Source organism: Podarcis liolepis (genome assembly GCF_965112155.1).
Source record: "Podarcis liolepis genome assembly, chromosome: 2".
Lineage (NCBI taxonomy): Eukaryota > Metazoa > Chordata > Lepidosauria > Squamata > Lacertidae > Podarcis > Podarcis liolepis.
Genome location: NC_139555.1, coordinates 126,901,618 through 126,929,560, shown reverse-complemented (window position 1 = coordinate 126,929,560; position 27,943 = coordinate 126,901,618). Strand labels below are relative to the sequence as shown.

General features: G+C 48.3%; 2 protein-coding genes across 5 annotated transcripts in view; both read right to left on the bottom strand.

Moving 5' to 3' along the window:
* The window catches only part of LOC310701304 (uncharacterized protein), a 39,848-nt gene extending 25,689 nt beyond the window's left edge, over positions 1 to 14,159 (bottom strand). Inside the window, exon 1 of the mRNA XM_083492015.1 lies at positions 14,115 to 14,159. The gene's annotated coding sequence lies outside the window, so the exon portion shown is untranslated. The remainder of the gene's footprint in view (positions 1 to 14,114) is intronic.
* On the bottom strand, positions 84 to 25,960 carry LOC310701095 (uncharacterized protein). Of its 4 annotated transcripts, XM_083491342.1 has the most exons (10): positions 25,538 to 25,960; positions 25,253 to 25,334; positions 24,912 to 24,991; positions 23,889 to 24,015; positions 11,647 to 12,149; positions 11,362 to 11,443; positions 11,021 to 11,100; positions 10,611 to 10,737; positions 3,248 to 5,429; positions 84 to 1,669 (listed from the first exon to the last, which is right to left on the bottom strand). In XM_083491342.1, exons 1-9 carry the CDS (start codon positions 25,949 to 25,951, stop codon positions 3,850 to 3,852), a joined length of 3,075 nt encoding a protein of 1,024 aa, XP_083347468.1. In that variant the 5' UTR covers positions 25,952 to 25,960; the 3' UTR covers positions 84 to 1,669; positions 3,248 to 3,849. The 4 variants fall into 4 exon arrangements, with proteins under 4 accessions (XP_083347468.1, XP_083347470.1, XP_083347471.1 ...); XM_083491344.1 differs by lacking the exons at positions 23,889 to 24,015; positions 24,912 to 24,991; positions 25,253 to 25,334; positions 25,538 to 25,960 and adding exons at positions 13,420 to 13,942; positions 13,984 to 14,106; XM_083491345.1 differs by lacking the exons at positions 23,889 to 24,015; positions 24,912 to 24,991; positions 25,253 to 25,334; positions 25,538 to 25,960 and adding an exon at positions 13,185 to 13,395.
* Positions 25,961 to 27,943: the final 1,983 nt, after the last annotated feature.

The window sequence follows — 27,943 nt, the reverse complement described above, 5'->3', positions numbered from 1 at the left end:
GGAAAACCCTTTCGTCTACCGGGTTTTTCGTTTTGCGAGGCATTCATCTTGCGGGGCACCACTGTAGTAAAGAGAGACATTAGTTCATTCTATGTTTATGAGTTTCTCAAGGCTTGGTTATGCACATTGCACTTTAGTTTGCTTTTTGTTTAGTAGGTTTATGAGTTTATATACCTATTCTAGTAAAATTGTCCTTTATATTTGTATTCATAAGCCAGCTTTGGTGTTGTTGGTTTGTTCTATAATTGATGATTTTCTTTACTTCGTCATTCCAAAATCTTATAAATTTCAATTACATTACAGTCATGATAATAATCCCTTATACAACAACTGCAATATTAATAACTTCTGTTTGTGTTGACACATTAAATGATTTATAAGACTACAAATGAAGGATTCAAACTACCTCCTTGTTCTGGCAATTATCCAGTGTGGGGTGCCACAGGGTTCTGTCTTGGGCCCGGTCTTATTCAACATCTTTATCAACGACTTGGATGATGGACTCAAGGGCATCCTGATCAAATTTGCAGATGACACCAAATTGGGAGGGGTGGCTAACACCCCAGAGGACAGGATCACACTTCAAAACGACCTTGACAGATTAGAGAACTGGGCCAAAACAAACAAGATGAACTTTAACAGGGAGAAATGTAAAGTATTGCACTTGGGCAAAAAAAAAATGAGAGGCACAAATACAAGATGGGGGACACCTGGCTTGAGAGCAGTACATGTGAAAAGGATCTAGGAGTCTTGGTTGACCACAAACTTGACATGAGCCAACAGTGTGACACGGCAGCTAAAAAAGCCAATGCAATTCTGGGCTCCATCAATAGGAGTAGAGAATCTAGATCAAGGGAAGTAATAGTGCCACTGTATTCTGCTCTGGTCAGACCTCACCTGGAGTACTGTGTCCAGTTCTGGGCACCACAGTTCAAGAAGGACACTGACAAACTGGAACGTGTCCAGAGGAGGGCAACCAAAATGGTCAAAGGCCTGGAAACGATGCCAGTGTTTCCAGTGTGGTGTAGTGGTTAAGAGCGGTAGTCTCGTAATCTGGGGAACCGGGTTCGCGTCTCCGCTCCTCCACATGCAGCTGCTGGGTGACCTTGGGCCAGTCACACTTCTTTGAAGTCTCTCAGCCCCACTCACCTCACAGAGTGTTTGTTGTGGGGGAGGAAGGGAAAGGAGAATGTTAGCCGCTTGGAGACTCCTTAAAGGGAGTGAAAGGCGGGATATCAAATCCAAACTTTTCTTCTTCTTCTTATGAGGAACGGCCAAGGGAGCTGGGCATGTTTAGCCTGGAGAAGAGGAGGTTAAGGGGTGATATGATAGCCATGTTCAAATATATAAAAGGATGTCACATAGAGGAGGGAGAAAGGTTGTTTTCTGCTGCTCCAGAGAAGCGGACACGGAGCAATGGATCTAAACTACAAGAAAGAAGATTCCACCTAAACATTAGGAAGAACTTCCTGACAGTAAGAGCTGTTCAACAGTGGAATTTGCTGCCAAGGAGTGTGGTGGAGTCTCCTTCTTTGGAGGTCTTTAAGCAGAGGCTTGACAACCATATGTCAGGAGTGCTCTGATGTTGTTTCCTGCTTGGCAGGGGGTTGGACTCGATGGCCCTTGTGGTCTCTTCCAACTCTATGATTCTATCCTGTCCGTAGTGTTCCTTCCTGTCTTCCCTCTGAATAAAGGGGTCAAACAGGGCTGCCTCTTGGCCCCTTTTCTATTCAATTTCTACATCAATGACATCGTTACAACCATGAAGGCCCTAATTCAATCTGCCCCCTCTTTACAACAGCTCAAGATCCCCATATTACTCTATGCGGACGACATGGTGATACTGTCTTTAACCAAGCAGGGCCTAAACAACATGCTCAGAGTGCTCATGACATATTGTGATACCAACTCCCTCAAAATCAATTTCGCCAAAACCAAAATTCTTACTTTTGGCACGAAAACTCGGAAGCCTTTCTGGAATTTTGAGGGTCACTCTATTGAATACTGTTCAGCATTCAAGTATTTGGGTATCACTTTTCAGCATGGGCTTAGCTGGTCAGCTCACCTAAATATGACCATCCTGGCTGCCCGTAGAACCATCAAAGCCTTGGAGAAATTCTTCTATGCAAAAGGCGGCCAGTTGGTTCCACCAATCAGAAAAGCATTTATCAGCAAAGTCCTCCCGATGTTACTGTATGGGGTTGAAATCTGGGGGTGGAATTTAAAAACACTACAACGGCTCGAGATTCTACAAAACACTTTTGCACGAAAGTTACTGGGTCTCCCCAAGGGCTCAGTTGCTGCACAGTTAAGAACAGAACTGGGCCTCCCCTCCATTGTTGCGAGAGCCCACATTAGAATCATTAGTTTTTACTGTAAATTAATCAATGTCCCAGGTTCCCTACTAGCTAGGCAAGCCTTTTTAACTTGTTCTCATACCAACAAATGGTCCAAGGCCATGGAGACTATTACTGCACGCTACTCCCTCCCAGATCTCGACACGCTGTCATCTTGGGACCAACATAAAATCCGGGCCTGGATTTTTACAAGAGACGAGGCCATGGACCGGGCACAGTCCTCCACAGCCCGCCTCTCCATGTGGCTCCCTAAAGTGAAAGTGGTAAGATCACTTGCTAACTACTTGATAGAACTGACGGAGCCCAATTTGAGAAGAGCGTTCACTATGGCCCGTTTCCACTCTATACCCACGGCCTTCCTGCAGGGGATTTACTCTAAGACCCCTATTACTCAGCGTTTATGTCCATGCACAATGAGTGAAGTAGAGGACTTCATACATTTCTTCTTCTACTGCCCAATTTATGAGCCAATAAGACCTAAGCTCCTACTTTTGATCCCGTCCACCATTACATCTAAGGAAGACTGTTTGAAATCGCTTCTTGTGGACGCAAATCCCCAAATTTCACGTGGGGTGGCAATCTTTATTGTGCAGGCTCTGAAACTCAGGGCTACTCTGACTGGGTAGTGTGTCCTAGACCTGGACCTGTTTTAAATTCTTTTATTACTTTTTAACCCAATGTGCCGAGCCTATTTTGGGGGCCATTTTATGCTTTATATACATCCGCATTTTAGATTCTTGGCACTGGAATAAGATCCACTATTTGACTACTGATTCAAAACCCTAAAATGTATTTTATATAATTGACTTTTTATTTCTATTCTTTGTATATCATATTGTTGTTTTATTGCTATGGCCAATGGCTGAAGCAAATAAAGATTACTTTGATACCTTCCTGTCCTTGTAAAATGTTATGTCTATCTTTTCCCGGTTGTTGCTGTTACCTAAAGTGGTTAGGGAAACCCAGCCAGATGGGCAGGATAAATCATCATCATCAAAAATACCTCATCTGTTGTGATGGACTGACGCTCCATTAACACTGAGGAGGAAAGGGAACAGAGTCACCTGCTCAAGGAATATATGCCAGACACTGACAAAAATGTCTCCGGTCAAGATCTGGCGCTCACTCCACAAACTTACTGCTGTTCCCAACAGCCTTTGATGTATAATACACAGATAATTCTTTCTCCCTCGGGGACGCAATTCTTTGCTCCTGGCATGCACTCAGGAAATGGTTTGAAGGATCGAAGGAGAAGAGTAGCAAGAGATTTCTAGACCTAGCCTTCCCACAAAGAAAAGCCTGAATTCAACATCTTGGCCATTGACTTCCACACTGCTGATCTGGATACGTATCTGAAGAATATTGGGCACCGGGTTAGCACTCGATAGCTTTGAGAGGCAGGGCTGACTTCTCTGCTGAGCTGAAGAAGCACAAGAACACTGTTGGAATAGAAATTAAAGTTTCCTGAAATAAAATTACTACGCAGCAATTGCTATGGTTTCTCCCCACTGTGAGTTCTTTGATGGGAAGTGAATTTGTAGCTGTGACTGAAGCTCTTTCCACATTCCAAGCACTGATAGGGTTTCTCCCCTGTATGACTTCTTTGATGGGAAGTAAAAGAGTCACTCCGACTGAAGGTCTTTCCACATTCCAAGCACTGATAGGGTTTCTCCCCAGTATGAATTCTTTGATGGGAAGTGAGATGTGTGCTCTGACTGAAGTTCTTTCCACATTCCAAGCACTGATAGGGTTTCTCCCCTGTATGACTTCTTTGATGGGAAGTGAGTGAGCCGTTCTGACTGAAGCTCTTTCCACATTCCTGGCACTGATAGGGTTTCTCCCCTGTATGAGTTCTTTGATGGGAAGCGAGAGAGTCGCTCCGACTAAAGGTCTTTCCACATTCCAAGCACTGATATGGTTTCTCCCCTGTATGAATTATTTGATGGGAAGTGAGATTCCTACTATGACTGAAGCTCTTTCCACATTCCAAGCACTCAAAAGGCTTCTCCCCTGTATGACCTCTTTGATGGGAAGTGAGAGAGCCGTTGTGACTGAAGCTCTTTCCACATTCCAAGCACTGATAGGGTTTCTCCCCTGTATGACTTCTTTGATGGGAAGTGAGAGAGTCACTCCGACTGAAGGTCTTTCCACATTCCAAGCACTGATAGGGTTTCTCCCCTGTATGACTTCTTTGATGGGAAGTGAGAGAGTCGCTCCGACTAAAGGTCTTTCCACATTCCAAGCACTGATATGGTTTCTCCCCTGTATGAATTATTTGATGGGAAGTGAGATTCCTACTATGACTGAAGCTCTTTCCACATTCAAAGCACTGATAGGGTTTCTCCCCTGTATGAATTCTTTGATGGGAAGTGAGATGGGTGCTATGACTGAAGTTCTTTCCACATTCAAAGCACTGATAGGGTTTCTCCCCTGTATGACTTCTTTGATGGGAAGTGAGAGAGTCGCTCCGACTGAAGGTCTTTCCACATTCCAAGCACTGATAGGGTTTCTCCCCTGTATGAATTATTTGATGGGAAGTGAGAGAGTTGCTCCGACTAAAAGTCTTTCCACATTCCAAGCACTGATATGGTTTCTCCCCTGTATGAATTATTTGATGGAAAATGAGATGGGTGCTCTGACTGAAGCTCTTTCCACATTTGAAGCACTGATAGGGTTTCTCCCCTGTATGAACTCTTTGATGGGAAGTGAGAGAGTCGCTCCGACTGAAGGTCTTTCCACATTCCAAGCACTGATAGGGTTTCTCCCCTGTATGAATTATTTGATGGGAAGTGAGAGAGTGGCTCCGACTAAAGGTCTTTCCACATTCCAAGCACTGATAGCGCTTCTCCCCTGTATGAATTATTTGATGGGAAGTGAGACGGGTGCTCTGGCTGAAGCTCTTTCCACATTCGTAACTTGGATAGGGTTTATTCCCAATGGGATTTCTTTGATGAGAAGTGGACTGGGACCTCTGACTAAAGCTCTCTTCACACTTTGAGTATTTATATTGCTTCTCCACTGTGTGGCTTCTGTATTGCTCCCACTTGTTATTAATTTCCATTTCATCACCACCTGCAATTATAAAACCAATTACAGTGGTACCTTGGTTCTCAAACTTAAGCTGTTCTGGAATTGTATCCCAAAACCAAAGCGAGGTTTCCCATAGAAAGTACAGTGGTACCTCGAGTTACAAATGCTTCAGGTAACAAACTCCGCTAACCTGGAAGTAGTTACCTTGACTTTAGAACTTTGACCCAGGATGAGAATGGGAATTGTGTGCCAGCGGCGCGGCGGCAGCGGGAGGCCCCATTAGCGAAAGCATGCCTCAGGTTAAGAAAGGACCTCCGGAACAAATTAAGTTCGTAACTAGATGTACCACTGTAATGCGAAATGGATTAATCCGTTCCAGACAATTAAAAACAACCCATTAAACAGCAGTTTAACATGAATTTTACTCTCTAATGAGACCGTTGATCCATAAAATGAAAGCAATAAATCAGGGTGCCATCTACTACCCAGTATCAAAAACTGGCAGTGATCTACCCATTTCCATTGGAGGGACAGGGGTGGAAGAGGGGAGTTTAAGGGGGGGGGACTCAAACTGGAGGGACAAGGGGTGCATGTGGGGAAGGAGGTGGCTAGTTGGATGTGGGAGGGGAGTTTAAGTGGGGGAAACGAAAAACACTCATGCTCCCCATTCACCTGGGCGAGTCCCAGGGCTTCTGACTCCACTTTGGGCAGCATGTCAAAGTGCCAGCCAGGGCAGTACTGCCTGCACATCCCTGGCATGAAAGAACAGGAATGTGGCAGCAGCACTAGAGTGCAGAGAGGAGGCGGCAGCTGCTGCTCTCCTAGCCGCCAGATGCTGAGTCAGGTGGGCTGGAGCCTGCGCACAGTGCGAGCGCCCCTATCTCCTGCTCGGGAATGTGGCACCCACGCTGCTACGCCTGGATCTCGCTTGGGGTCGGGCTTGGAACGAGGGGAGGGAGGGAAGGCAAAGGGATGGGAAGGTCAACCTGCCCAGGATAGTTCCCCCACCACTGGGGGAGAGTTGCCAACTTCCAAGTCTCCCTACTCCGGAGTCACTTACATTCTGCGAAGCCACCCAACTCCACTTTGTAGCAAGGAAAGAGGTGCTTCCCATCAGAGGGAAGGGAAGGGAAGGGAAGGGAAGGGAAGGGAAGGGAAGGGAAGGGAAGGGAAGGGAAGGGAAGGTAGTGGCGGCAGTCACTGCTGGGACAAGCTGCTCGCTCAAAACAGAAGTGTGCACTCAAATTGGAGCATGTTTGGCTTCTGAAAAGGGTTCAAAAACTGGAAGACTCATTTCTGGGTTTGAAGTGTTCGGGTTCCAAGTAGTTTGAGAACTAAGCTGTTTGAAAACCGAGGTACCACTGCATTTTAAAATATTAATATCTTATTGAAATATATTTTGTTCATAAAGACGTAATACAAGAGAAAGGAATAAAAAAGGGAAAGAGTGTGTGGAGGAACGATTTTTAAAAGAGGAAAAAAATTGTGGAACAAATGCAGTGTAATAAAAATAAAATTCCCTTTTATTGTGGGAGTTGGAACTTAACTGGTTAAGTTGTTCCCATGATGCCTCAGCATTCTGACGTCAGCTTTCGAAGCTGGGAGGAGTTTGGGCAAAAGATTGCCAGTCCCACTCTGTGTTCCGTGGGGAAAAGACGTAGCCTGTAATGGCGGAGAGGAGCCCAGGAAATCCCTGGGGGAATGTCGGAATAAAAAGCTGTAAATAGACAAACTGGACTCTGTGTGTTTGTCTGGAAGCTGAATCAAGCTGGTGACAGTTCTACACCGCTGTGTGAAACTCTGCTGAGCCGTGACTGAGTGGCGCAGCTGAGGGAAGCGCGCCGGACCGGGCAGCCATAAATCGCTAATCGAGGTTCGTAAATCAATTAGCGGGGGTCACGGCTAATAACCAAAAGTCACAGGTTATGGATCATCATCGCTTGTAAAACTGTCACAAGAGGCTGCCGGAATGCGTTTGAAGTTCGGCAGGAGATGGTGGTTGGTTTTTGCCTGGTGTTAAGAGGCAAGGAGAGCTGCGGAGCTAAAAAAGCGGCTGGCTGAAAAACGCAGAGGACTGCTGTGGAGCCAAGGAGCTGAGAGCAGCAGGGAATCGTTTCTCCGGACGGGTGCTGGATGAGCTGGTGATCTTGTGAGTACAGCTTGGGGCCCCTTGGGAGAACGGAAGAGGATGGCAGGCTGCCAGGTCTTGGAGGACTGTGGGAGGCTCACTTTAAGAAGTTGGGCAACCTGGCTGCTGATCTGAAGTCTACTGTTCCGGGTGCCAGGAAGCCAAAGGCCGTTCAGCGCTCCAGGGTGTTTGTGAGGCTGGAGGCGGAAAGCAAGGGCCGGGAGATGGCTGCTTCAGAACAGAAAGACAAGATGGCGCTGATCACCTACGTGAGAGCCGGTGCACAGCTGGGAAAGGCTGTGGGCCCCAGAGGGGGGGCAAAGGGACTATTGGCACTTGGAAATGTACTGCTGTGTTTGCTGTGAAGCTTCAGCAGGAGGCCAGAGCCCTGGAGAAGGACTACAAAAGCCTAAAGATGGCTGGAGCCCCTGTCCCTGATGCTTTAGCCACAAGGAGTGCTGCTGAGCAGGTAGGGGGGGCGGAAGGTTTCCAAAGGCACGTCTAAAGTTTTCCACTGTACGTGCTGGAATGAAGTGGAGGTTCAAAGGGGGCGGAGCTGGCAAGGAGTGCTTTTCTGGAAGAAGGAGAAGGAGGCCAGCTGGGAGGAGCCCCGGAGCAGTGTTTTTCCACTGGAGTTCGTCATTGCTACAGGCTTCAAGGCCAGCCATCTGCTGCAGCGGGAGATACGTGCTGCAGAGTTGTCTGGGAACTCTGAGATAAGTCCAGTCTTCAGAGCAACACAGGATGTTGCGGTTTTCGGACGTTGCCAAGGACTGAGGCAGCGGGACGTTTGTTGCTTCTATGGCAACTGTGAAAAACAACTCCAGCCAGGACACGATGACACGCTGGGTGTTTTGGTTTCTGCTATCAGGCAGCACCTGATAGGCAAACTGCGGAACTGCAGGGCTGTTTTCAACAGGAACAATTGTTTTATTGGCTAACGTGTTTTTTCTCTCCTTCACAGGAGGAGCTAGAGATCTGCGTTGTGCCGGGACTGAATAGTCGGTTATCTGTATCTGCTCTAACGAAGCAGGGGTTCAAAAATGCGCTTTGAAAATGACACCTGTTCCATTTTCAGAGGGGGGCGACAACGGGTCAACATGGCGAAGAGCAAGAACAATGTCTTTGTTCTGGAGACACCTATGGAGGGTGGTGGGAATGCTGAAAAAGCACAGGCGCAGTGTGCTAAGGTTCCCAAAGATGTGCAAAAGTTGCACAGGTGCACAAAAGGGTACAAGCTCCGGAGGTGTGGGAGGAGGTCCCAAGGGTGCAGGGCATGCAAAGGTGCAAAGGTGCTTGGTTTTCCCGGGTTTGGGAGGGTAGCCAAGGAAGCTTTGAGCTTGTTCACACAGATCTGTCAGGACCCATGAGGTCTGAGAGTCTGGGTGGGGCCAGGTATGTGCTGTCGCTGACAGGTGACCACAGCCAGGTTGGCTGGTGTTTCTCTCTCAAATCACAGGGGGAGGTGGCGCAACTGTTCCAAGATTGGGTTGCGGAGGTGGAACTAAGGTTCTCCACCAGGGTGCAAGGGGTTCAAGAGCGACCAAGGGTCACAGTTTACTGGGTCTGCTCTGGAGGAATTTTTCAAGGAAAAGGAAATACGTCACCAGGTGACGGGTGCAAAGTCTTCTCAAGGGAGAAGGGAGGCTGTGGCTGAACCCAGTGATGGGGACCAGGTCCAGAATCAGGGTTCAGAACCCGGTGATGGGGACCAGGTCCGGAATCAGGGGTCAGGGCAGGTTTGGGCATCTCCAAGGGTTGTGAAAGGAGTGTCCAGGTGTGAGGCTTCATCTCCGGTAATGGAGAAAGCTCACGGAAGGGTTGTCAAGTCAGAGGGGGAAGAGTCTGACGGAGAAGACACAACTGCTGGCCCTAATGGGTCAGTAGGGTATCAGGTCACAGGTGCGTGGAAAAGTGTCGCACAGTGTGATTCTGGGAGTGTTGAAGGGGTTCAACAGGTGCCTGGGAAAGATGCCGGGAAGGGGCACAAGGCAAAGGGGAAGGTGTTGAACTCAGAGGGTCTTGTCAGAATGTGATGCAAGAGGGGGTGTGGGAGTTGGAACTTAACTGGTTAAGTTGTTCCCATGATGCCTCAGCATTCTGACGTCAGCTTTCGAAGCTGGGAGGAGTTTGGGCAAAAGATTGCCAGTCCCACTCTGTGTTCCGTGGGGAAAAGACGTAGCCTGTAATGGCGGAGAGGAGCCCAGGAAATCCCTGGGGGAATGTCGGAATAAAAAGCTGTAAATAGACAAACTGGACTCTGTGTGTTTGTCTGGAAGCTGAATCAAGCTGGTGACAGTTCTACACCGCTGTGTGAAACTCTGCTGAGCCGTGACTGAGTGGCGCAGCTGAGGGAAGCGCGCCGGACCGGGCAGCCATAAATCGCTAATCGAGGTTCGTAAATCAATTAGCGGGGGTCACGGCTAATAACCAAAAGTCACATTTATATCATATAGATGTTAAGTGGTATTGTTACACTAATATCCAGTTGTGCCTTGGTTCTCAAACAGTTCTGTTCGACTCCCAGAACTGATCAAAAACCAAGGCGCTGCTTCCAATTGACTTAGCTTCCTGTACTCAATCGGAAGCTGCGCTGACCATTTGACTTCCGAAAATCGTTCGAAAACCGGAACACTCATCTTGAATTTTCAATCATTTGGGAGCCAAAGCATACACGTACCAAGGCATTCAAGTTCCAAGGTATGACTGCATATATAGAGAGAAACTAATTAGAGCCTCAGGAAGAACGACTAATGAACAGTTGTGAAATAAGAAGAAATGAAGGGAATTAGGTGGGAATTCTTACTACATAGTTAACTGCCTTTGTTGGCTGGTATTAGCTGACATACTTACGGGAACCTGAGATTCAATTAATTTTGTTTGGCCCAATCACGAAATCTGCTCTGTCTCCGTTGACTGACAGATATTCGCAGACAACACCGCCAATCACCCTCCATTCCAAGTGATTTCTGGGGGCGTTAGATTTCCAGGTGGTGTAGGTGGCGATACTGATTCCATCCAAACCTTGGAGATTCATCGCAAGGAGAGATTTATGGAATTTCAAAACAGATATGATGATCCTCAGAGAATCTTACCCAGAGAATCCAGGAGCCCACGATTCTCCTCCATGACCTCCCCATGCAGAGCTCTCTGGTCAGGATCCAGCAACGCCCACTCCTTGTCCGTGAAATGAACTGCGACATCCTCAAAACACACCAGACCCTAAAAGAAAAAGGGGAATGCCCTCCTCTTAGGCAGCATAAAGATGATCTACCACACATTGTTTTGTTGTTTTCTGCCTGTTAATTGTTGTGTTGTTTAAATGGGATTGTTTTGCTCCACATGGTATGACTCCTTATTTTAACATCTCACTGGAATTACTTTATTATTTTAATGATGGGTCCTAATCCTTGTGTAAATGGGGGGAACTCCACATTTCTTTCTTCCAAGCATTCTGGCTGCCCCACCCCTCGGCCTCTCTCCCTACAAGTCTCATGCCCCCTACCTGATCTGCTTCTATAGCCGCTGCTTCTCCTTCTCCACCATGAAAAGACGCATGAGGTCTTGCTGGCATCATCCGGTCACCTGCCAGAGACAAAGGGAAGTGGGAAGCCATGAATGCCTGCTTTTCTCCGATGTTCAGGACTGCATCTCTAATTTCAGATGGACTTTTGAAGAAGTCTATTCTACTGAGACATTTGTACAACTTCATATTTTAGTTGTGCAAAAATACATCTCTGCTCCTTTGGGCTCTTTGGCCCAACCACATCCCCATAAAAGAGGAAAAGAACCCACGGAATCGAATCCCTAGGATGTGACCAAAGAGAGAAATAACACTCTCCTTACCCAGTGGTCTCTCTCTGGTTTCCATCGGAGTCCTCCTTGCCTCTGAGGAATCGGGACCCATTTCTGCCATCAGATCCTTTCCCTGAAAAAGCAACAAAGATTCAAAAGAGATAATTGGGAGGAGGATTAGAAAAGCAATGGTAGAGGCAAACACTTGAGGGGTACCAGATCTCATTCCTTGGATCCGACCCATAAAGGGATGGGACATTAGTAGTACCACATTTTGGGATACTCTTGCTCTGGTTTGGAGCCCCTTGGGAGTTTCCAGAGGAAAGTCTCTCTCACCTGCTGCTCTGCCTGCTTCCTCTCCTCTGCCTGACTCAGGAGGAAACCTTCGGCCAGGGCCACTGCCTGGGAACTGGTCTCCGCTCCACATTCCCTCACCCAGCTCTCCATCTCAGGTGGAAGGACAGCCAGGAACTGCTGCAAGATCACCATGTCCAGCATCTCAGCTTTCGTGTTCCTTTCTGGCTTCAGCCACTGACAGACAAGGTGGTAGAGTCGGCTGCAAACCTCTCGGGGTCCTTTGGCCGCCTGGTAGAACTGCTTGAGCTGCTGGCTCTGAACATCTGAGCGGAGGGTGTCCTCCTTACATAGGATCTTCCGCATAGCGTTTTCCCAGAATCCCCCAGTGCTCCCATCTTCAGTAGCATGGCCTCTTCCTGCTTTAGGTCCAGCCGAGTCTTGCTCATCCATCTGTGCTCTCAGGAAGCTTCCAAGAGATGAGAAGGAGTCCCTTTTTTCTTCTGCAAAGTTCTTCCCATCCGAATTAGAGGTGCTGGCAAACCCTACAAAGCAAATGCATTGTTCTGTTATAAAATTGGCACTGTGTCAGGATCAGAAAAATGTCCCCAGACAAACGTGGATGGCTTTTGCTAGCAATCAAGGCTGCACTTCAGACTCTTAACATATTGTGGTTGTAAGTTGTTTTAAGCTGTTTTTAAACTCCACGAGAGAAAAATAAACACTCGGGGGGGGGGGGAGACACCATCAGAATTTGTCTTAATCTGGCTGGTCTAAATTTAAATATAAGCAGAAGTTACTATCTCTTGGGCCGGGGAACACACACCATCAGAATTTGGCTCAGTCTGGCTGGTCTAAATTTAAATTTCAGCGCAGTACTGTGGGACCTCGACTTACAAACACGTCAGGTTACAAATGCTTCAGGTTACAAACTCTGCTAACCTGGAAGAATTACCTTGAGTTGAGAACTCTGCCCCAAGTTGAGAACGGAAATCGTATGCCGGTAGCGAAAGCATGCCTCAGGTTAAGAACAGTTTCAGGTTAAGAATGGACCTCCGGAACGAATTACAGTGGTACATCGGGTTACATACGCTTCAAGTTACAGACTCCGCTAACCCAGAAATAGTAATTTGGGTTAAGAACGTTGCTTCATCATGAGAACGGAAATCCTGCTCTGGCGGCGCAGCGTCAGTGGGAGGCCCCATTAGCTAAAGTGGTGCTTCAGGTTAAGAACAGTTTCAGGTTAAAAACAGACCTCCAGAACGAATTAAGTTCTTAACCCAAAGTACCACTGTAATAGTAATACATAATTATTACTATTACTATTACTATTACTACTACTACTACTACTACTTCTGTTATGCCGCCCATCTGACTGGGTTGCCCCAGCTACTCTGAGCAGCTTCCAATAAGATGAACATCAAACACAGTAAGGCATCAAAGAGTAAAAACTTTTCTTCATCAATACAGCAATTATTCTCCTCACTTTGAACCTCACCCCCACCCCCGAATTCATCAACAGACCAAGACTTTACGCTGTTTCATTGGTAGCAGAAGAGGAAAAAATAACTTTTACTTACACTTAATCTAAGCACAACCAAAAGGCCTCTTGACTAGGTGTTTGGCTATACGATGTGAACTGCTAACCTGTTAATTCTTCTCTATCCTGTTTCCCTTTCTTCTGTTTAAGACAATTCACGAACCCAGAACTCAATACAACGACCACTAATAACAGAACATGTCACATATATCCCTGCACATTTACAGAGGACCCTCTGGATACAAATGTAATTTGTTCCCGGGGTCCGTACGTACCGCAAAAACTCTGCAAGTAGAGTCACTGCTTCTGTGCATGTACATAAAGCACTTTGCACATGCAGCAAATCCCGGGAGAATACACTTCCGGAGTTGCCATGTTCGCAACCCGAAAGAAGGAAATGTAGCCCGAGAGTCCACTGTATTACGATATTTTGTGATATACAAACGATGGGAGAGGATTTACAATCGGATAACTATTGAATGGGAAAGGACCCTGAGGACCATATTGTCCAGTCCCCTGCGATGAAGAAATCTTCACCCAACTCGGGCACATACCCATGACCAAGCAACCCCCTCCCCTTTCATGGCGTTTGCTCTGGGGGACCTTCCTCCCCAAGTCTTTCTTTCCTCTCATCTCTAGGAATCCAGTTTAGTTCCTTTTAACTCTATGGAGAGCAGGAGCCCACAGAGAGAGGTTTTCTTCTGGGGAGGGTGGGACCTCCTTGGCAGGCAGAGGAGCAGCTTGTAGGGGTTAAAGGCTGTGTCAGAAGCAAGGGGAAGGGGGTTCAATGGCATGCCACTTTTTCCCTTTGGAAGGGGGGGGTTCCAATGGCATGCCACTTTTTCCCTCCCCAAAGGGGCAAATGAAGGAGGGGGGAAGGATGCTCCCTGCCTTGCGTATCCTCCTCCTGCAGCCCTGGGACCCCCCTTCTCCCCGGGGCGCCCCAAGGGGGAAGAGAGAGGAGACTCACTGGATCCCAGGAGGGGCCACCGAGGCAGCCTTGGCAGAGGACGAAGGAGGGGCTCTAGGATTCCAGCTCGGCTCTTGTTAACCCTTGGCAAGCCGACCGCACAGAGGGCAGAGGAGGCTCTGAGCAGCTGCGCATGCTCCCTGCCGGCGACCCGGACGCCTCAGAGCACGAAACGGGGAAAGGGAGAGGCGGAGGGAGGGCGGGGCAAGGATCCGTGACGAAACAGCCCTGGCCCCGCCCCTCCGCCGGGAAGGCGGCGGCGGCTGCTCTGAGGGAAACGGCTTTTCCCGCCTTTTCCCAACTTCCCGCCTTTCGAAACCTGACCTTCCCCTCAGTTTTAGGCGCCAAGGAGGCCGATTCCTGGCAGACCAGGTGGCAGTTTCCCTGGGTTCCCTCGTTTATCGGGGGATTTCTTTTCATTCTGCGTAATTTCTGTTCATATCTCTTGCTTTTGGAGCTTCTGCTTCTTTAGAAAGGCATTTTGCTTTATTAAAAAGTCCCTTTCACCAAGCTTTTAAATCCATTTATTCAAATGGATTCCAAAATAATCCTTTATAGTGCCATCCCTTTCCCCAACTCCTACTCCGCTGCCACTGAGGAGAAATAAAGAGGCTCCTCCCCCTCAGGCGTTGCATGTGTGTCTGTGTGGGAGAGAGAAACTGGGTGGAAGAAGGGCCCAAGGATCCTGTAGTGGCCCCAGCAGAAGCCATCCAACATGGCCTTGAAGCCCTGCAGGTAGTCCTTGTCCCACTTTTGGATGTGGGGCTCCTCTGGGAACATGGCCACAATCTTCCCTTGGTTGATGGCGAAATGGAAGAGCTCCTGCCAGTCAAAGAAGTACATGTACAGGTAGCGAACCCACTGCATGCTGTTGGGAGAAGTGGCAACCCTGCTTCATCTGGTATAGGATGTATTGGGGGGGGGGCAGGAGGGGCGTAAAGGAAGGTCAGGTGTGGGAGGGGAGCGGGAACAGGCAGATACCCTTGCTCCCTCCTGCCATCGTGGCAGGACCCCATCTGCCCCCCACCCCAGCTAAGGATCAACAGTCACATCATGCAGGGTTGCCACCTGCCCTGTATAATACATTGGATGGATCAGAGTCATTTATTCCTAGAAACAACATTGTGTGAAGTTTCCAGAAGATGGGTTATTATAATGGGTTATTATAACAGGTACAAGGAAAATAGAGGAAAAAAGTGAAATGTTTAGGAGTGTGATGTTGTTGTTGTTTAGTCATTTAGTTGTGTCTGACTCTTCGTGACCCCATGGACCAGAGCACGCCAGGCACTCCTATCTTCCACTGCCTCCCGCAGTTTGGTCAAACTCATGCTGGTAGCTTAGAGCAGTGTTTCCCAACCACTGTTCCGTGGCACACTAGTGTGCCGCGAGATGTTGCCTGGTGTGCCGTGGGAAAAATTAAAAAATTCGAAAGATTTTTTTTTTTAAGTCAAATTTTCGATTGGGGCGCCGTCACTAGATGACCCCTGGGGTTCCCTCCCTCCCTCCCGCTCTGCGCCTCCCTCCTCCTCCTCCGGGGAGGCCCTTCCTGACTCTCGGCCAAGGCTTGGCGGCTGCCACTCACTCACTCGCTCGCCCACCCGTCCCTCCATCCCTGCACCCGGCCTCTCCCCCTCCGTCCCCGGCGCGGGGGCTGCCGGGATCCGTAGTCCCCTCGCCCTTGGGCTCCGCGCCCGCATGGGGTGCGTGAACTACGTTTCCCAGCGTGGCCTGGCAGGCCGGGCGTTTTGTTTGAAGCGCTCTTCTCCCGGCCATGGAATGAGCGCGGCGGCGGCGGCCGGGCGGGCAGGGGCTCTTCCGCGCAGACCCCACGCAGCCTGCCTGTGCCCCCGCGGAGATCGGGCGGCAGGATGGAGCCCGGGGATCCCTGCGGAGGAGGAGCGGCGGAGGCTGCCCCCAGGTAGGGCTGCGTCGGGGGAGGGGGTTTATTTTTGCAATGCTGCATCCGCGCCGGAGGGGACGCATCGGACCGCGGGGAGACCCCTTGGCGGGCGTGCAAGGCAATGCCTGCGTGCAGGCGTTGCATGGAGTGCAGTGCAATGCAATGGCAACACGGCGCCCTGCATGCATGCATGCAACTTCCACCGGCGCTCCGGACTTGGCAGGTGAGGGGGGTCCCCAGTGGGCGGCAGAGAGAGCCGGGAGGGCGAAGGGGAGCCGGGGGGAGCAGCGCTGCTCCCCGAGCCGAGCCCGGGGGGAAACTTCGGCGTCATTGCGCCGGGTGTTGGAAGCGGAGGCTGGCGGGGGCCCCTCACCTGCAAAACCTGGTCGCCTCTCATATATTTCGTGCATTGCATTCATCACCCGCTTTCTCCTCCAAGGAGCTCCCGGGGGCGCGCGTGGTTCTCCCCGTGTTATCCTCGCAACAACAGCCCTGCGAGGTGGGTCAGGCGAGTGGCCCAAGGGAGCACCCAGGGATTGTCCTGGCCAGTTGGGGTGATTTGAACCCTGCTCTCTGCCCGGTCTTCGTCCTCATTTAGCCCCCACATGTGCATGACTGTGCATGACTGAGGTTTTCCCCCCTCGTCTTGGCTATGGTGTGAGTCTGTGCTGTTAATTAATGGGGTTCTGCCTTCGGAGAAGATGAGCCAGCCCTCAAGGAGGTGATTATGTAATTTGCTAGCAATTCATGTCCCTCCCGGCGTGACGCTGCGCGCTGACGTCACGGGGCTGTAATGGTGGTGTGCCTCGAGATTTTTTTCATGAAACAAGTGTGCCTTTGCCCAAAAAAGGTTGGGAAACACTGGCTTAGAGAACACTGTCTAATCACCTCGTCCTCCATCGTCCCCTTCTCCTTGTGCCCTCCATCTTTCCCAACATCAGGGTCTTTTCGGCAAATAATCCTAATATAAAAAATGATAATGATGTGAAGATTTGGAAAGAAATAGAAATAGAAATAGTGATAAGAATGAAACTATCATGGATGGTGAGAATCTTGGCGATAAAAATGAATGTAATAATAAATAATTTTGAGACCTGGACTTTTATATCTCACACTCATTTGTCCCCCATGTTGATTTCCCTTACTTGTCTTTGCTTCTATTGGGAAAAACCACCTTGGTGTTTTGTTTTCAGGCTCACCCAGATTCAGTGAAACACTGCCATATATCCTTTCAATGACTGCAAAATTCCCTCCCTTGTCTCCCCATTGTTTGGGGGTGTGCAAGATTTACAGCCTATCATGACCACCTAATTAAAATAGTAAATTCTCCACCACTGTTGACATTTCCCATTCCCATGAATTCATCGACATTCTCTCATACAGTGTAACCTTGGTTTCCAAACTCATTCCATTCCGTGAGTCTGTAAGATTCCTGAAACAGTTCAGGAACCAAGGCGCGGCTTCTGATTGGTTACAAAAGCTTCCTGCAGCCAATCAGAAGATGTGGAAGCCACGCCACGCATTCATGGCTTCTGATTGGAAGCTCCTGCAGCCAAGCAGAAGCCATGGAAGCAGCACCAAGCATTTGGCTTCCAGAAACTGTTCAAAAACCGGAACAATTACTCCCGGTTTTCATTCATTTGGGAGCTGGAGCGTTTGGCTCCCAAGGCATACAGGAGCTGAGGTTCCACTGTATTTGTAAATTCCCTTTTTGGGTCTTACCTCTTCAACCCTTGACATACTAGTTTTAGCAAGAAAGCCACATCCTGGCCACTTTCAAGACATTAGCTCCCTAGTTCTGTTCTTCTTGCTAACATCTTAACCACAATTTGTTCTAAAGATACAACTTCCCTGTAGAAATATGCTAACTGTTGAAACCTACGCCCTAGCTGTTGCAACCTTATGACCTTTATGAAAAAGCAATAAAAGCATCATTTATTCTGGAAAAGCAATATGAAAAGCTCCAATTATCATTCCTTACATGGGATACCTACAATGATCTGCTAAGACATTTGAGGGAGAAACAAAAATGTAAAAATTAAGAAATTATTTTTGTATTGGACAAGCTATCATCAGATTTGTTTAATAATATTCTTTATTAGTTATCAATTACACGGTCGCTTAATCACCCTTTAAATAGGAGAAGATAAATAATTGTACTCTATAGAACAAAAAACCCTGTCCTGTTTGTTTTTAGGTTTCGGTACCAACAAATCCTGCCTAGTTCTTTTAGCCCTTTCAAAGGCTGTTATAATTCACTCCTGCGGATAGCCTCTATCTCTTAATGAAGAGGAATGACTATTGGAAGAACGCTATCTCGCAACTGCTCCTACGTTTATGGTTTTGTGCTTCCAGTGAATGACTATCTGCAGAACGATTTGTTTGCTCCAGCCGTGTAATGTAATACTTACCGCATACACAACCGATATAGTAAAGAGAGACATTAGTTCATTCTATGTTTATGAGTATCTGCAGGCTTGGTTATGCACATTGCACTTTAGTTTGTTTATTGTTTAGTAGGCTTATGAGTTTATATGCCTATTCTAGTAAAATTGTCCTTTATATTTGTATTCATAAGCCAGCTTTGGTGTTGTTGGTTTGTTGTATAATTGATTATTTTCTTTACTTCGGCATTCCAAAATCTTACAAATTTCAATTACATTACAGTAATAATAATAATCCCTTATACAACAACTGCAATATTAATAACTTCTGTTTGTGTTGACACATTAAATGATTTATAAGACTACAAATGATAATAATAATAATAATAATAATAATAATAATAATAATAATAATAATAATAATATCTTTATTGTCATTGCCCCCTCTCAGGGATAACGAAATTACTTGAAGGATTCAAACTACCTCCTTGTTCTTCTAGTGTGTGGCAATTATCCTGTCTGTAGTGTTCCTTCCTGTCCTTGTAAAATGTTATGTTTATCTTTTCCCGGTTGTTGCTATTACCTAAAGTGGTTAGGGAAACCCAGCCAGATGGGCAGGATAAATCATCATCAAAACTACCTCATCTGTTGTGATGGACTGACGCTCCATTAACACTGAGGAGGAAAGGGAACAGAGTCACCTGCTCAAGGAATATATGCCAGACACTGACAAAAATGTCTCCGGTCAAGATCTGGTGCTCACTCCACAAGCTTACTGCTGTTCCCAACAGCCTTTGATGTATAATACACAGATAATTCTTTCTCCCTCGGGGACGCAATTCTTTGCTCCTGGCATGCACTCAGGAAATGGTTTGAAGGATCGAAGGAGAAGAGTAGCAAGAGATTTCTAGACCTAGCCTTCCCACAAAGAAAAGCCTGAATTCAACATCTTGGCCATTGACTTCCACACTGCTGATCTGGATACGTATTTGAAGAATATTGGGCACTGGGTTAGCACTCGATAGCTTTGAGAGGCAGGGCTGACTTCTCTGCTGAGCTGAAGAAGCACAAGAACATTGTTGGAATAGAAATTAAAGTTTCCTGAAATAAAATTACTACATAGCAATTGCTATGGTTTTTCCCCACTGTGAGTTCTTTGATGGGAAGTGAATTTGTAGCTGTGACTGAAGCTCTTTCCACATTCCAAGCACTGATAGGGTTTCTCTCCACTATGAATTCTTTGATGGGAAGTGAGATTATTCTTCTGAATGAAGCTCTTTCCACATTCCATGCACTGATAGGGTTTCTCCCCTGTATGAATTCTTTGATGGGAAGTGAGATGTGTGCTCTGACTGAAGTTCTTTCCACATTCGAAGCACTGATAGGGTTTCTCCCCTGTATGACTTCTTTGATGGGAAGTGAGAGAGGCGCTCTGACTGAAGCTCTTTCCACATTCGAAGCACTGATAGTGCTTCTCCCCTGTATGAATTATTTGATGGGAAGTGAGATGGGTGCTCTGACTGAAGTTCTTTCCACATTCTAAGCACTGATATGGTTTCTCCCCGCTATGAACTCTTTGATGGGAAGTGAGAGAGTCGCTCCGACTAAAGGTCTTTCCACATTCCAAGCACTGATAGCGTTTCTCCCCTGTATGAATTGTTTGATGGGAAGCAAGATTGCTACTCTGACTGAAGGACTTTCCACATTCCAAGCACTGATAGGGTTTCTCCCCTGTATGACTTCTTTGATGGGAAGTGAGAGTGTCACTCCGACTGAAGGTCTTTCCACATTCCAAGCACTGATAGGGTTTCTCCCCTGTATGACTTCTTTGATGGGAAGTGAGAGAGTCACTCCGACTGAAGGTCTTTCCACATTCTAAGCACTGATAGCGTTTCTCTCCTGTATGACTTCTTTGATGGGAAGTGAGATTGCTGCTCTGACTGAAGCTCTTTCCACATTCCAAGCACTGATAGGGTTTCTCCCCTGTATGACTTCTTTGATGGGAAGTGAGAGAGTCGCTCCGACTAAAGGTCTTTCCACATTCCAAGCACTGATAGTGTTTCTCCCCATTATGGATTCTTTGATGGGAAGTAAGATTGCTACTATGACTGAAGCTCTTTCCACATTCAAAGCACTGATAGGGTTTCTCCCCTGTATGACTTCTTTGATGGGAAGTGAGAGCGGCGCTCTGACTGAAGCTCTTTCCACATTCGAAGCACTGATAGCGCTTCTCCCCTGTATGAATTATTTGATGGGAAGTGAGACGGGTGCTCTGGCTGAAGCTCTTTCCACATTCGTAACATGGATAGGGTTTATTCCCAATGGGATTTCTTTGATGAGAAGTGGACTGGGACCTCTGACTAAAGCTCTCTTCACACTTTGAGTATTTATATTGCTTCTCCACTGTGTGGCTTCTGTATTGCTCCCACTTGTTATTAATTTCCATTTCATCACCACCTGCAATTATAAAACCGATTACAGTGGTACCTTGGTTCTCAAACTTAAGCTGTTCTGGAATTGTATCCCAAAACCATAGCGAGCTTTCCCATAGAAAGTACAGTGGTACCTCGAGTTACAAATGTGTCAGGTTACAAATGCTTCAGGTAACAAACTCTGCTAACCTGGAAGTAGTTACCTTGACTTGAGAACTTCGACCCAGGATGAGAATGGGAATTGTGTGCCGGCGGTGCGGCGGCAGCGGGAGGCCCCATTAGTGAAAGCATGCCTCAGGTTAAGAAAGGACCTCCGGAACAAATTAAGTAACTAGAGGTACCACTGTAATGCGAAATGGATTAATCCGTTCCAGACAATTAAAAACAACCCATGAAACAGCAGTTTAACATGAATTTTACTCTCTAATGAGACCGTTGATCCATAAAATGAAAGCAATAAACCAGGGTGCCATCTACTACCCAGTATCAAAAACTGGCAGTGATCTACCCATTGCCATTGGAGGGACAGGGGTGGAAGAGGCGAGTTTAAGGGGGGGACTCAAACTGGAGGGACAAGGGGTGCACGTTTAAGTGGGGGGAAGGAAAAACACTCAAACTAGAGGAAAGAGGAGTGTGCGTAGGATGCATGTGGGGAAGGATGTGGCTAACTGGATGCGGGGGGGGGGGAGTTTAAGAGGGAGGAAGGAAAGGGAGGCAAAAGTTCTCTCTCCCCAAAGCAGCTCTCTTGCTTGCTTGCTCTCCCCTCTGCATGTTTTCCAGCATCTGCCCATGCTCCCCATTCACTTGGGCGGGTCCCAGGGCTTCTGTCTCCACTTTGGGCAGCATGTCAAAGTGCCAGCCAGGGCAGTACTGCCTGCACATCCCTGGCGTGAAAGAACAGGAATGTGGCAGCAGCACTAGAGTGCAGAGAGGAGGCGGCAGCTGCTGCTCTCCTAGCTGCCAGATGCTGAGTCAGGTGGGCTGGAGCCTGCACACAGTGCGAGCGCCCCTATCTCCTGCTCGGGAATGTGGCACCCACACTGCTTCGCCTGGATCTCGCTTGGGGTCAGGCTTGGGAACGAGGGGAGGGAGGGAAGGCAAAGGGATGGGAAGGTCAACCTGCCCAGGATAGTTCCCCCACCACTGGGGGAGAGTTGCCAACTTCCAAGTCTCCCTACTCCGGAGTCACTTACATTCTGTGAAGCCACCCAACTCCACTTTGTAGCAAGGAAAGAGGTGCTTCCCATCAGAGGTAAGGGAAGGGAAGGTAGTGGTGGCAGTCACTGCTGGGACAAGCTGCTCGCTCAAAACAGAAGTGTGCACTCAAATTGGAGCACGTTCAGCTTCCGAAAAGGGTTCAAAAACTGGAAGACTCATTTCTGGGTTTGAAGTGTTCGGGTTCCAAGTAGTTTGAGAACTAAGCTGTTTGAAAACCGAGGTACCACTGCATTTTAAAATATTAACATCTTATTGAAATATATTTTGTTCATAAAGATGTACCGTATTTTTCGCCCTATAGGACGCACTTTTTCCCCTCCAAAAATGAAGGGGAAATGTGTGTGCATCCTATGGGGCGAATGCAGGCTTTCGCTGAAGCCTGGAGAGCGAGAGGGGTAGGTGCGCACCGACCCCTCTCGCTCTCCAGGCTTCAGGAAGCTCTGCGCAACCCGCGGGAGACTGGCTCCGAGGGTTGTGCAGAGCTGCCTGCAGTCCCGGGATCAGCGCAGCTCTGCGCGGCCACCGGGAGCTGGGCGTGAAGTCCCGCCCCGTTCCCGATGGCCGCGCTGAGCTGCCTTCAGTCCTGGGCTCAGCACAGCTCTGCGCGGCCACAGGGAGCCGGGCGCGAAGTCCCGCCGCGCTCCCGATGGCAGCGCAGAGCTGCCTGCAGTCCCGGGATCAGCGCAGCTCTGCACGGCCATTGGGAGCGGGGCACGAAGTCCCGCCCAGCTCCGGATGGCCGTGCAGAGCTGCCTGCAGTCTCTGGCTCAACGCAGCTCTGCGCGGCCACCGGGAGCCGGGCGCGAAGTCCTGCCCCGCTCCTGGTGGCCGCGCAGAGCTGCCTGCAGTCCCGGGATCTTCTCCCCATAGCCAGTCCCACAAGCTCGGGGGACAGCGGCGAGGCAGAGCGCACCTTCCCGCTGTTCCCCGACCTGGTTCTTCCAGCCCCGTACCTGGGGGGAAAATAATTCCCCCCCCTTTATTTCCCCCCCCCAAAAAACTAGGTGCGTCCTATGGGCCGGAGCGTCCTATGGGGCCCAAAATACGGTAATACAAGAGAAAGGAACAAAAACGGGAAGGAGTGTCTGGAAGAATGATTTTTAAAAGAGGAAAAAAATTGTGGAACAAATGCAGCGTAATAAAAATAAATTTCCCTTTTATGTCATATAGATGTTAAGTGGTATTGTTACACTAATATCCAGTTGTCCCTTGGTTCTCGAATGGTTCTGTTTGACTCCCAGAACCGATCAAAAACCAAGGCGCTGCTTCCAATTGACTTAGCTTCCTGTACTCAATCGGAAGCTGCGCTGACCATTTGACTTCCGAAAATCGTTCGAAAACCGGAACACTCATTTTGAATTTTCAGTTATTTGGGAGCCAAAGCATACACGTACCAAGGCATTCAAATTCCAAGGTATGACTGTATATATAGAGAGAAACTAATTAGAGCCTCAGGAAGAACAACCCTTCACAATTGTTCATTGCTGAAGAGTGCTAATGAACAGTTGTGAAAAAAGAAGAAATGAAGGGAATTAGATGGGAATTCTTACTACAGAGTTCACTGACTTTGTTGGCTGGTATTAGCTGACATACTTACGGGAACCTGAGATTCAATTAATTTTGTTTGGCCCAATCACGAAATCTGCTCTGTCTCCGTTGACTGACAGATATTCGCAGACAACACCGCCAATCACCCTCCATTCCAAGTGATTTCTGGGGGCGTTAGATTTCCAGGTGATGTAGGTGGCGCTACTGAGGTCCATCCAAACCTTGGAGATTCATCGCAAGGAGAGATTTATGGAATTTCAAAACAGATATGATGATCCTCAGAGAATCTTACCCAGAGAATCCAGGAGCCCACGGTTCTCCTCCATGACCTCCCCATGCAGAGCTCTCTGGTCAGGATCCAGCAACGCCCACTCCTTGTCCGTGAAATGAACAGCGACATCCTCAAAGCACACCAGACCCTAAAAGAAAAAGGGAAATGTCCTTCTCTTAGACATCATAAAGATGATCTACCACACATTGCTCCGTTGTTTACTGCCTGTTAATTGTTGTGTTGTTTAAATGGGATTGTTTTGCTCCACATGGTATGAATGCTTATTTTAACATCTCGCTGGAATTACTTTATTATTTTAATGATGGGTCCTAATCTTTGTGTCCCCTTCATGGATCACTGCCTTGCTGTGGCGAAGGGGCTTGAATAACTCAGATAAGCTATGAGCTATGCCGTGCAGGGCCACCCAAGATGGGCAGGTCATAGTGGAGAGTTTTGACCAAACGTGATCCACCTGGAGCAGGAACCGGCAAGCCACTCCAGTATCCCTGCCAAGAAAACTCCATGGACAAAGGCAACAGGCATATAATGGACCATCAAGAAGGCTGATCGCCGAAGAATTGATGCTTTTGAATTATGGTGCTAGAGGAGACTCTTGAGAGTCCCATGGACTGCAAGAAGATCAAACGTATCCATTCTTAAGGAAATCAGCCCTGAGTGCTCACTGGAAGGACAGATCATGAAGCTGAGGCTCCAATACTTTGGCCACCTCATGAGAAGAGAAGACTCCCTGGAAAAGACCCTGATGTTGGGAAAGATGGAGGGCACAAGGAGAAGGGGACAGCAGGGGACAAGATGGTGGAACAGTGTTCTCGAAGCTACAAACATGAGTCTGACCGAACTGCGGGAGGAAGTGGAAGACAGGAGTGCTTGGCGTGCTCTGGTCCATGGGGTCACAAAGAGCTGGACACGACTAAACAACAACAACAATCTTTGTGTAAATGGGTGGAACTCCACATTTTTTTCTTCCAAGCATTCTGGCTGCCCCACCCCATAGTCTCTCCCTACAAGTCTCATGCCCCCTACCTGATCTGCTTCTATAGCCGCTGCTTCTCCTTCTCCACCATGAAAAGACGCATGACGTCTTGCTGGCATCATCCGGTCACCTGCCAGAGACAAAGGGAAGTGGGAAGCCATGAATGCCTGCTTTTCTCCGATGTTCAGGACTGCATCTCTAATTTCAGATGGACTTTTGAAGAAGTCTACCCTACTGAGACATTCGTACAACTTCATATTTTAGTTGTGCAAAAATACGTCTCTGCTCCTTTGGGCTCTTGGGCCCAACCACATCCCCATAAAAGAGGAAAAGAACCCACGGAATCGAATCCCTAGGATGTGACCAAAGAGAGAAATAACACTCTCCTTACCCAGTGGTCTCTCTCTGGTTTCCATCAGAGTCCTCCTTGCCTCTGAGGAATCGGGACCCATTTCTGCCATCAGATCCTTTCCCTGAAAAAGCAACAAAGATTCAAAAGAGATAATTGGGAGGAGGATTAGAAAAGTAATGGAAGAGGCAAACACTCTAGGGGTAGCAGATCGCATTCCTTGGATCCGATCCATAAAGGGATGGGACATTAGTAGTACCACATTTTGGGATACTCTAGCTCTGGTTTGGAGCCCCTTGGGAGTTTCCAGAGGAAAGTCTCTCTCACCTGCTGCTCTGCCTGCTTCCTCTCCTCTGCCTGACTCAAGAGGAAACCTTCAGTGAGAGCCACTGCCTGTGAACTGGTCTCCGCTCCACATTCCCTCACCCAGCTCTCTATCTCGGGTGGAAGGACAGCCAGGAACTGCTGCAAGATCACCATGTCCAGCATCTCAGCTTTCGTGTTCCTTTCTGGCTTCAGCCACTGACAGACAAGGTGGTAGAGTCGGCTGCAAACCTCTCGGGGTCCTTCAGCCTCCTGGTAGCAGAACTGCCTGAGCTGCTGGCAATGCACATCTGAGCGGAGGGTGTCCTCCTCACATAGGATCTTCCGCATAGCGTTTTCCCAGAATGCCCCAGTGCTCCCATCTTCAGTAGCATGGCCTCTTCCTGCTTTAGGTCCAGCCGAGTCTTGCTCATCCATCTGTAGTCTCAGGAATCAGTAGTGCTTCAGGTTATAAAGTCCGCTAACCTGGAAGAATTACCTTAAGTTGAGAACTTTGCCCCAAGATGAGATAGGAAATCATGTGCCGGTAGCGAAAGCATACCTCAGGTTAAGAACAGTTTCAGGTTAAGAATGGACCTCCGGAACGAATTACAGTGGTACCTCGAGTTACATACACTTCAGGTTACATACACTTCAGGTTACTATTTCTAACCCAGAAATAGTAATTTGGGTTAAGAACTTTGCTTTGCTTCAGGATGAGAACAGAAATCGTGCTCTGGTGGCGCAGTGTCAGCAGGAGGCCCCATTAGCTAAAGTGGTGCTTCAGGTTAAGAACAGTTAAGAACAGACCTCCAGAACGAATTAAGTTCTTAACCCAAGGTACCACTGTAATAATTATTACTATTACTATTACTATTACTATTACTACTACTACTTCTGTTATGCTGCTCATCTGACTGGGTTGCCCCAGCTACTCTGAGCAGCTTCCAATAAGATGAGCATCAAACACAGTAAGGCATCAAAGATTAAAAACTTTTCTTCATCTATAGAGCAATTATTCTCCTCGCTTTGAACCCCACCCCACCCCCAAATTCATCAATAGACCAAGACTTTATGCTGTTTCATTGGTAGCAGAAGAGGAAAAATGACTCTTACTTACACTTAATCTAAGCACAACCAAAAGGCCTCTTGACTAGGTGTTTGGCTATACGATGTGAACTGCTAACCTGTTAATTCTTCTCTATCCTGTTTCCTTTTCTTCTGTTTAAGACAATTCACGAACCCAGAACTCAAAACAATGACCACTAATAACAGAACATGTCACATATATCCCTGCACATTTACAGAGGACCCTCTGGATACGAATGTAATTTGTTCCCGGGGTCCGTACGTACTGCAAAAACTCTGCAAGTAGAGTCACTGCTTCTGTGCATGTACATAAAGCACTTTGCGCATGCAGCAAATCCCGGGAGAATACACTTCCGGAGTTGCCATGTTCGCAACCCGAAAGAAGGAAATGTAGCCCGAGAGTCCACTGTATTACGATATTTTGTGATATACAAACGATGGGGGAGGATTTACAATCGGATAACTATTGAATGGGAAAGGACCCTGAGGACCATATTGTCCAGTCCCCTGCGATGAAGAAATCTTCACCCAACTCGGGCACATAAACATGACCAAGTAACACCCTCCCCTTTCAAGGACGGGGGGGGGGGGCTTTAGCTCTGGGGGGCCTCTCCCTCCCCCCCCCTTCTGTCCTCCCTTCTCTAGGAATCCAGCTTAATTCCTTTTAACCCTTGGCGAACGAAAGGCACCCAGCTCTCCCCTCTATGGAGAGCAGGAGCCCACAGAGAGGCTTTCTTCTGGGGAGGGTGGGACCCCTTGGCAGAGGAGCAGCTTGTAGGGGTAAAGGCTGTGACAGAAGCAAGGGGAAGGGGGCGGGGCTTCAATGGCATGCCACTTTTCCCCTCCCCAAAGGGGCAAAGGAAGGAGGGGGGAATGCTCCCTGACTTGGGGGTCTTTCCCCCCCCCCTTGAGTATCCTCCCCCTGCAGCCCCCTTCTCCCCCAGGCGCCCCAAGGGGAAAGAGAGAGGAGACTCACTAGATCCCAGGAGGGGCCACCAGGCAGCCTTGGCGGAGGACGGAGGAGGAGGGGCTTCCGCTCTGGAGGACCGGGGACCCCAGCCCCTCTTCCTAGCCTCTCTGGGATTCCAGCTCGCCTCCTGTTAACCCTTGGCGAGGTGAGGGGGCAGAGGGCAGAGGCGAATCTGAGGAGCTGCGCATGCTCCCTGCGGGCGACACAGGGTCTTCTCTCAAAGCAGGAAGCGGGGAAAGGGGGAGGCGGAGGGAGGGCGGGGCAAGTACCCGTGACGAAACAGCCATGGCCCCGCCTCTCCGTCGGGAAGGCGGCGGTGGCTGCTCTGAGGCAAGCGGCTTTTCCCGCCTTTTCCCAACTTCCCGCCTTTC